Source organism: Herpailurus yagouaroundi, unplaced genomic scaffold, assembly GCF_014898765.1.
Source record: "Herpailurus yagouaroundi ecotype Mexico unplaced genomic scaffold, PumYag 220, whole genome shotgun sequence".
In the NCBI taxonomy this organism is placed as follows: Eukaryota; Metazoa; Chordata; class Mammalia; order Carnivora; family Felidae; genus Herpailurus; species Herpailurus yagouaroundi.
The window spans coordinates 5,952,645-5,962,890 of NW_024412451.1; the positions used below are offsets into that span (position 1 = coordinate 5,952,645).

At 50.7% G+C, this 10,246-nt stretch overlaps 1 protein-coding gene across 1 annotated transcript in view; it reads left to right on the plus strand.

The window, feature by feature from the left end:
* The window catches only part of MYH14 (myosin heavy chain 14), a 91,654-nt gene that overhangs the window by 34,817 nt on the left and 46,591 nt on the right, over nucleotides 1-10,246 (plus strand). The window contains exons 15-17 of the mRNA XM_040458196.1: nucleotides 1,957-2,071; nucleotides 3,879-3,977; nucleotides 5,824-6,011. Coding sequence (XP_040314130.1) covers nucleotides 1,957-2,071; nucleotides 3,879-3,977; nucleotides 5,824-6,011 — 402 coding nt within the window. The remainder of the gene's footprint in view (nucleotides 1-1,956; nucleotides 2,072-3,878; nucleotides 3,978-5,823; nucleotides 6,012-10,246) is intronic.

A 10,246-nucleotide genomic window follows, 5' to 3' on the forward strand; every position in this document is an offset into this window, starting at 1 on the left:
ATGATCTCACGGTCCGTGAGTTCGAGCCCCGCGTCGGGCTCTGTGCTGACGGCTCAGAGCCTGGGGCCTGCTTCGGGTTCTGTGTCTCCCTCTCTCTCTGCCCCTCCCCCTCTTGCACTCTGTCTCCGTCTCTGTCTCTCTCTCCAAAACAAACATAAGAAAAAAGAAAAGCTTCCTCAAGGAGGGGCTGTTTACGATCGGTTTGGAGGGGTGGGTCCGAGTTCACTGAGAGGAGAACGAGCATTTTATCCTCTCATTCGGCAAAGGTGTGCCTTCTGTGCTCAGCCCTGTGCCGAGCAAAGCTGGGGCCCCAGGGTGGACAGGGTCTCTGTCCTCACACAGCTCCTGCTCTGGGCGAGAGACAAGTACAGACCGTTAGGGGGTAAGGCGGGGGTGGGGGGGTGTTTAGTGAGGGCCGCGTAGGGCGGTGTGAAAGCCCAGCCGAGGAACGCCAGGGGCATTTCACAGAAGAGAGGCAGGCGTGATTGGAAATTGAAATCGAGGGTCCACAAACATTTTCTGTAAGTAGTTTTGGCTTTGTGGGCCAGTCTCGGCCACAGCCGCTCAGTTCTGCCGTTGTAGTGGGAAAGACACAGTGGGTAATGAGTAAGTGGATGCATAAAGGAAGGCTGTATTCCAACAAAACCTTATTTACAAAAACGCGGCAGCCTGGATTTGGCCTGCGGGCCGTGGTTTGCCAATCCCTGGCCGAAATGACGAGAAACGGGGGGTGCCTGGGTGGCTCAGTCAGTTGAGCGTCTGACTCTTGATTTTGGCTCTGGTTGTGATCCCAGGGTCATGAGATCAAGGCCCATGTCTGGCTCCGTGCTGAGTGTGGAGCCTGCTTAAGATTCTCTCTCTCTCTCTCTCTCTCTCTCTCTCTCTCTCTCGATCTCTCTCTTCTCTCTCTCTCTCTTTCCCCCTCTCTCCCTCTCCTTCTACCCCTCTCCTGCTTGTGTTCTGTGGTCTCTAAAATAAAAGCAAAGAATTTAAGGGGAGCCTGGGTGGCTCAGTCGGTTAAGCGTCAGACTTTGGCTCAGGTCATGATCTCACGGTTTGTGGGTTCGAGCCCCGCGTCGGGCTCTGTGCTGACGGCTCAGAGCCTGGAGCCTGCTTCGGATTCTCTGTCTCCCTCTCTCTCTGCCTCTCCCCCACTCACGCTCTGTCTGTCTTTCTCTCAAAAGTGAATAAGCATTAAGATTCTCTCTCTCTTGTCTCTCTCTCTCTCCTTCTGCCCCTCTCCCACTCGTGCTCTTTTTGTCTCTAAAAAAGGGCAAAACATTAAAAAATAAATGAGGAGTAACAGCCATCAAAGGATAGGTGAAGGCTGGGAAGGGCTGTCTGGGGGGGGAAGGAACAGCATACGGAGGCTGGGAGACAGGAGACCTACGTGTTCTGTGTCCAGTACTCACTTCCTTTCCCAAACGTTGCCTGAGACCTCCGGTGTGCCCAGCCCTGTGCTGTGAGTCAGACCTAAATCCTGGCCTCAGGGGAGCCACTGTCTTTGGGGGGTGCACACGTGTGGGGAGTTGTGTGGGTCAAGACTCGGACTCTGAGAGCCTCAAAGCAAAGCCCTGAATACTCAGAAGGCGCCTGCTGTGTGAAAATCCGCGGTGATCAGGAATGGCAGGGGTAAACGCCGAAGTGGAAATGAACTTGCACGTTTGAGGAGCCGTGAGGAGGCTAGGGTGGCTGGAATAGAATGGATAAGGAAGAAGTGATGGCGGGCGAGGTCCTGGAGGTGGGACAGAGAACAGATGAGGGAAGTGAAGGGGGAGGGGCCATGCAGGTGGAGGGTGCAGTTCTGGGCACAGACACTAGGTGGCACTGACGCTCTCTCATCTGTGGAGAGCCCTGGAGCTGGAGGTCTCCAGGGTTTCTGGGAGGTTCCTTGGGAAACTGGGAGAGCTGGTGAACCTGCGGGCTCACCACCTTCCTCTGCCTGACTTCGTCCAGGTGGACTACAAGGCCAATGAGTGGCTGATGAAAAACATGGACCCTCTGAACGACAACGTCGCAGCCCTGCTTCACCAGAGCACAGACCGGCTAACGGCAGAGATCTGGAAAGATGGTGAGGATCGTCATTTCCCTAGGCCCTGTCCCTGGAGCTCGGTGCATCCCTCTTCCCAGCCCACAGGGTGCACACCTTTGTTCTAGAGGCTAAGTTCTGAACGTGACTTGTCTGCTCAGACACAGAAGTGAGGCAGGCAGGCCGGACGGTCTGACAGTAGCATTTCCAATCGGTGACTCGTTGATTGAATGATTGGCTGACTGCTACAAGCCAGCCTCATGCTCAGTGATAAAACACTCCTCCTTAACCAGAAACAGACGAGGATGCCCGTGGTCGCCACTGCTCTGAAACACGGTTTTGGCAATACTAGCCTATGCAATCAGACTGGAAAAAGAAATAACTGTATGAATGTTGTAAAGGAAGAGAGAAAGTCATTCATTGTAGATGGCCTGTGATCCCTAAGGAAAAAAAAATCAGATTTGACTGAAAATTAATTCATCACATGAAGGAAACTCAGCAGGGTGGTGGTTTACAGATTAGTCACCTTTTAGGCTTTGCTTTCTGCACTCTCACAAAGTTCCCTTCAGGGCCCCAGGGAAGAACAACGGACTGAGATGTAGATTTTGCAAAGCTTTCCTGCTCCAACAAGGCCCCTGTGGGTTTGGTCTTCAGTCTTTTTGGAATGACCCTTCTGGGAGGCACGGGCAGAAAAAGTATGAGACCCCATACCTTTCCAAGCCTTGTTTGCCACTTCCCCTCCTTAGAGGAGACATGATTTTCACAACTGACAAAACCAGCATCCTGGGTTTTCCCCCCGATTCAAGGCGTCCGGGGTCTGTCCGTTTGCTGACGCCTTTTACTGAAATGAAAAGCAAAGTTATAATTGCTAGCCCACGCAATTAGACAAGAGAACAAAATAAGCAAGATGAATGGTTCCCAAATGGACTCACAGAACTAGAAGAGTGTGAGGTGCCTTGATGTTATGAGGTGATTTTAGACAGAGGAATTTGAGGTTTGTGTCTTCTGTGGTTTGTACAAGAGGGATTGAAAAGTAGTGCTTGATGTTCACTAACAGAACCAGATTCTGCTATGAGAATCATCTCCTCAGAAAATCCCCACCACACACACACTTCTTTAATATCTGTGTCCTCTTTATGGATACATCATGCCCCACCCCCACCCCCACCGTGATCCCTCACATGCCCCATCTCATATGAGCCTGGCTCTCCAGGGATTCCGAGAGAGAAGCGGAAGCTGTGTCCTTGTCTCCAACCCGGTGCAGTGTTCCTTCCTCCACAACTCTCCTGAACAAAGCAGGTCAGAGCAGCCCAGATTCAAGGAGCTGCAAGTCACAGGAGGGACAGGGAACTGGGGCCCTCGTGCATCAATCTCTACTACGGCTGTCCTGAGCCCAGAGTTGGGTGCCCAGCATCCTGGGAGCCCAGGGGAAAAGCTCTCCTCAGAGAGACCAATGCAACAAGCTAGGAAGGAGCATTGAGTTAGTCCTTGAGCTTCCTGGCAGCCAGGGCAAAAAGGGATACCTAATAAAGCAGATACAGATTTAACCTCTAGGGAAAGAGATTTTTTATCTCCTTGGCACTGAATTCCCACAAAGGACGGTCATCCTTCCGGTCATCGTCATGCCCTCAATGGGTAGACACAAAGGTGAACAGGACAGTCGCCCTAGCTTTAAAAGTTCATGGCCAACATTCAAGTTTTTCCTCCCGCTTTGCCCTGTGCTGTTGACTAATAATGCTCTCTTTTTCTCTTGCCACCTTCTCTCCCTCCTCCCTTCTCTTGCTGTTCCCATTGCATCTCCCACCCCTCATCACTCTGCCTCCCCCCTCCATCTGTCCTCACCCCCCAGAACACGGGGGCTTCCAGCAATTCCCTTTCCTTGGCTCCTTCCCACCGTCACCCCCAGGATCTTCAGGGAGGCGCAGCTCTGCCATTTCTCCGTCAGGGGGTGGGTGTTGCTGTGCACCGACGGGTGAGATTTGCCGGATGAAGAGGGTGGGCCTGTTGGACCGGGTACCTGACTTTGAACATCTGTCCCCTCTCCTCCGTGTGGGGGACTCTCGCTCTCCTTCCTTGTCGCCTCCCTCAGCAGTGTCCAGACTCTTTGTAGCCACACGACACCTTCTAATTAAACCACATGTATAAAAGTACAAGCATCTTGGTAACACCAGCTGGCATTTACTGAGCATGTACTACATGCCGTGTGCTGTGCAGAGCCTGTTTACAGTTACTAACGCCTAGAACCCTCTGAACAGGGGCGCCTGGGTGACTCAGTAGGTTAAGCGCTTACTCTTGATTTCGGCTCAGGTCATGGTCTCACGGTTTCGTGAATTCAAGCTCCATGCCGGGCTCCGTGCTGACAGTGTGGACCCTGCTTGGGATTCCCTCTCTGTCTCTGTCTCTGTCTCTGTCTCTGTCTCTCTCTCTCTCTCCCTCCTCCCCCACTCACACTGTCTCTCTGAAAGTTAATAAATAAACTTAAAAAAAAAAAAAAAAAGGATCCTCCGAACAACCCAACGAGGCAGGTGTTAGTGCTATTATCCCCATCATACAGATGAGAAAGCACAGAGAGGTTAAGACACCTGCCTGAGGTCACACAGACAGTAAAGGACAGAGCTTGGATTTGGACCCAAGACATCCCAGGGCCTCTGCTCTTATCTGTGCTGTTAGAACTTAATTACCATTTTGATAACAGCTGGGAGCATGGCGGTGAGAGGGAACGTTGAACCTGGGGAGGAAAAGGCCAGAGGTGAGCCCCCACTTGTGCACCAAGCCCTGCCCTAAGCGAAGATTATCTGGTTGACCCCTGATGACCCTCATTGCTGAGGACTACAGGACATCAGAGTCTGCCCCCGCCGCAGGTCCCTGAGAAAGGAGGCGTGACTTCAAACGGAATTCGAGGGGCACGTGGGTGACTCAGTCGGCTAAGCATCCGACTTTGGCTCAGGCCATGATCTCGCGGTCCCTGGGTTCAGGCCCCGCGTTGGGCTCTGTGCTGACAGCTCGGAGCCTGGCGCCTGCTTCGGATTCTGGGTCTCCCTCTCTCTCTGTCCATGCCCCACTCACTCTCTCTCTCTCTCAAAAATAAAAATAAAAATAAACATTAAAAAACCCCACAGAATTCGAGATGAAGGAGTGGGGATTTCTCACTAGCTGAAGTGACGCCACCAAATGACAAAAGAGAGAAGAGTCACCATGAAATCAGGCCTTTTTGGAAAAATGGTTCATGCGGAGAGTGTCTGTGTGCTTTTAAATATCGCGCAGAAAAGCCGGGCTTTATTACGTCCTCAGTGGGACATCGTGTTAAGTTCCTAAAACTGCGGCCATGCTGAGTGCGCTGTTTCCCTCTCTGTGCCTCGGTTTCCTCGCCTGTAAAATGGGAACGATTCTTACAGGCTTATAAACGAGAAGGCATATGTAAAGCGCTTCGAGTGGGCGTGGCAGAGAGAACGTGCCAAGTAAGCATATGCCGTTGTCATGACCACTTTTTGATAAGGAACAGTGGAGATCGTTCCTCGAGAAGAAGAGCGGTCAGAGGCCAGGTTTCCAGTGGACTCTCACTGCCTGGGTTCGAATCCTAGATCTGCGCTTTCTCAGCTGTGTGACCTGACTTCCACCTTTCTGAGTTTACACATCAGTCCAATGGGGCTGCAAATACCTACCTTACCGGTGTTTCATATGTAAACTGCCAGGTCCTATAAATGACAAGACCCTTGAACTTTGACTTAAAACAGTGCACCTAAAACTGACCCCTGACCCGCTTCTTTCTCTACATCTGTTTCCTCTCCCCGTAGTGGAGGGCATCGTGGGGCTGGAGCAGGTGAGCAGCCTTGGGGATGGCCCACCCGGCGGCCGCCCCCGCCGGGGCATGTTCCGAACAGTGGGACAGCTCTACAAGGAGTCCCTGAGCCGCCTCATGGCCACACTCAGCAACACCAACCCCAGCTTCGTCCGCTGTATCATCCCCAACCATGAGAAGAGGGTGAGTGACCGGCCTGGGGACGGGGCGGGGGCAGCGCTGGCATTGGGTAAAGGCGAGGCCACTGAACCCGGTTGGAGCCACGTCTGGTCCCAGGCTCGCCTCCGACTGGCTGTGTGACCTTGAGCAAATTCCTTTCCCTCCCAGGCTCAGTGCTCTGTTAGGAAAATTCATTCTTCAGTGGGACTTAAATTTTATTGAGCACCTACTAAGTGCAGGGTATTGGGGATACTGGAGAGAGAAAAGCGCAGCCAACCCCTATTCTCACAATCTAATGGGGAGCCCAGACACTCGACTGACCACTCACGATAAATGGCCAGTTGAATTTGTAGGGGAAGTAAGTATCACCTAAGGTGAAGTCAGCGAAGCCTCCCTGGAGGAGGCGGTGACTGAGATGGGATGAGCTTGTGCAAAAGCCCGGTGGGAGGTTGAGGCATGAAAGGTACAAGGGATGGAAAGCAGGCTGTTGGGGCTGGGGGCATCATGGAGGTGTGGGGAGACCATGCCTGGGTTCGTAGGCCACCCAAAGGTTTTCTTGTTAGGAAAATCAGGGAAGGGGCCCTGCAGGGAAGGGTCAACATGAGTGGAAAACAAGAACACAAAATGAGGGGTGCCTGGGGGGCTCAGTTGGTTAAGCATCCAGCTTCGGCTCAGGTCAGGATCTCGTGGTTCGTGAGTTCAGGCCCCGCATCCGGCTCTACACTGACAGGGCAGAGGCTGCTTGGGATTCTCTCTTTCCCTCTCTCTCTACCCCTGTCCCGCTCTCACTCTCTCTCTCTCTCTATCAAAATAAATAAGTAAACTTAAAAAAAAAAAAAAGAACACAAATGAGGTTCCGTCCTCAGAAACTAGGAACTGTAGTTACTGTATGTGTGTGTGTGTGTGTGTGTATCTCCTGTCTGCAAATACTGTTATTTTCTCGAATCTAAGACACATTTATTTCTCACACTGGTTTCCAATCAGTAGTCTGGCAGAGGTTAATTGATAGGAGTTTTTTTTTCTTGGTGGTGTAACAGCGTGTTTGGCGATTGAAGGTGGCTTATATTTGGTGAAATACATAGTACATAGAGTCACCCATTTCTCCAAGGGGACCTGGTTCTTTTTAGTGAATGGTGCTTAGAGTCTACGGTGTAGGTGCTAGGTGGGGCTTCTGGGTGGCTCAGCTGGTTAACTGTCTGACTTCAGCTCAGATCATGATCTCTCCGTTTGTGACTTCGAGCCCCATGTCAGGCTCTGCAGTGACATCTCAGAGCCTGGAGCCTACTTCGGATTCGGTCTCTCTCTCTCTCTCTCTCTCCTTCCCCCCACTTGTGCTCTCTCCATCAAAAGTAAATAAATACACATTATTTTATTTTATTTTATTTTATTTTATTTTATTTTTTCAACGTTTATTTATTTTTTGGGGACAGAGAGAGACAGAGCATGAACGGGGAAGGGGCAGAGAGAGAGGGAGACACAGAATGGGAAGCAGGCTCCAGGCTCTGAGCCATCAGCCCAGAGCCCGACGCGGGGCTCGAACTCACGGACCGCGAGATCGTGACCTGGCTGAAGTCGGACGCTTAACCGACTGCGCCACCCAGGCGCCCCAATAAATACACATTAAATGAAAAAAACAAAACAAAAAAGATGTGGGTGCTAGGTATACTCAGCCGTATCAGGGTGCTTCCAGAACCTCTCAGCAAATAGCTGTGTATATACACACAAATGCATATACATGCATACACACACGTAAACGCATGTACTCACATATATATATACACACACATAAAAATTTTTTGAAGTGTTTATTTTCTGAGACAGAGAGAGCAGGGGAGGGGCAGAGAGAGAGGGAGACACAGAATCCGAAGCAGGCTCCAGGCTCTGAGCCGTCAGCACAGAACCCAACGCGGGGCTCGAACTACGGACCGAGAGATCAGGACCTGAGCTGAAGTCGGACGCTTAACGGACTGAGCCACCCACGTGCCCCTTCATGTTTATTCTTGAGAGAGAGATAGAGAAGGGAGACACAGAATCCAAGGCAGGCTCCAGGCTCTGAGCTGTCAGCACGCAAGTCGGACACAACCGACTGAGTCACCCAGGCGCCCCGATACACGCACATTTTTTTAAGCAAACTCTGCCCCCAACATGGGGCTCGAACTCATGACGCCGAGATCAACAGTTGCACGTTCTGCCAACTGAGCCCACCAGGCACCCCTGGATATAAACATTTACATCTATATTTACTTATATAAGTATCCTTACATATGGAACTCTGAGTTCACACCAGTATGTCATGTTCTAGTTCAACATCACAGAGTTCAGGGTCTCTTTTTCCTCGTGCAAATTTGTACCTATGTGTGTGTTTGTGTGTGTGTGTGTGTGTGTGTGTGTGTGACAGTGAGAAATTGGGTTCCTACAAAATACTGTATATTTACGTGTTTTCTCGGTCTCTTTTAATGTAATCCACCTCCCCAACTTAAAGGAGGGGCTGGAGGGAGGCACGAAGAGAACAAAATATTAATGTGAGACCGTCCACTATATCATTTTCAACTTACCGGTCTTTCCAGCTATTTCCTTGGGGCTGTTTTGATGGTGAGACAGTCCACTAAGATGGCTTAAGCACACATGAGGATGTATAAACTACCTAATTGAAATCCCAAGGTTGGGTTCAGTGACAGCTGGATCCAGGTGCTCCAACCGTGATGTCAGGGATTTTTCCCTTGCTTAGCTCTGCGTGGTCTTCACTCTGAAGCAATCTCATTCTCTTTCTTTCTTTCTTTCTCTTACTCCCCTCAGGACGGCAAGGCAGCCCCCAGTAGCTCCAAACTTTAATTCTCCTAGTTCAGCAACCCTGGAGGAGAAAGAGAGTCTCTTGTCCCGTGGCCTCATGGGTCCAAGATGGGTCTTGCTCTCACTCCTGAGCCGCTCACTGTGATTGATCAGCCCTGGGTCACATGACCGTGCATGGAGCCAGGGTGGGCTAGCCCTAGCCAGTCATGGACCGAGAGCAGCAGAGGAGACAAAGCTCTCTCCCACGGGAGTGCAGCCTATTGCCAAGGAATAGGGGACACGTAGTAATAAAGAGAAATTGCCTTTTTCCAGAACGTAAGCAATCTGAGGGCAGAGGCTTTTACCTCCTTTTTCACTGTTGAGTCCCCGGTGCCTAGAGCAGTGTTTGGCGCACAGTGGATATTCAATAAATGTTTGACGGATGCACAAATATTAGATATATAGGCTGCTTAGATGGCCCTAGAAAAAGATCCAGAATGACGATTCTTATGGTTTAATTCTTAACCCCCCCCCCCCCCCCCCAGAGATCCAGATTCTACCCTGTGCTGTAGCCAGGACATTCGTTGTTGTTTTTTTTGTTTTTTTGTGTGTTTTTTGGCGATTTTTTTGGTAAGCTTCCCAGAGAGTGCCAGCGTATAGCCAGAGTTGAGAACAGCTGATCTAGAAGGTTCTATAAGAAACTGGGGACTCTGTGGCTCACTCTGGGGGCCTGGGCAAAGCAAGGCAAGAGTTCTCTTTTAGAATGTAGAGTTTGGGGGTTCCCCGGGTGGCTCAGTCGGTTGAGCATCTGACTCTTGCTTCCAACAAGAATGATCCTGCGGTTGTGGGGTCAAGCCCCACATCGGGCTCCGTGCTGAGTGTGGAGCCCGCCTGGGATTCTCTCTCTGTCTCCCTCTCCCCTGCTCACTTGTGCTCTCTCTCAGAAACAAAGAAATAAAAAATAAAAATAGAATGTAGAGTTCAAATTTTCATATGGTGTAGATTTTCTAGAAGGAATTAAAAAAAAGGAAAGAAAAAGCAACAAAAGTTAGCTACCCCCAAATAATGATGTAAGGGTTTTTTTTTTTTTTTTAATGTTTATTTATTTTGAGGGGGAGGGGCATGGAGAGAGAGAGAGAGAGAGAGATTGATTGAGATTGGGAGAGAGAATCCCAGGCAGGGCCTGCCCTGTCATCTCAGAGCCCAGGTGGGGTTGGATCCCAGGAACCATGAGATCATGAGTGGAAATCAAAATGCGGGATGCTCAACGGACTGCGCCTCTGATGTATGGGTTTTATTCAACTCATCGCCTTCCCGGGGAGGCCGGTCCCCGACTATGCTCCAGGCAAATTCACCACTCCCAGGCTGCCCTCCGCGCTGCTCTTTTCTCCTTAGCACTTGCCGTTTTATTTTTCCCCCATGCTGAGTAGGGATTGATTTCTTGACCTCATTTATCTTCGGCCTCTCCCGCTGGTCGAGAGCCCCCCCCC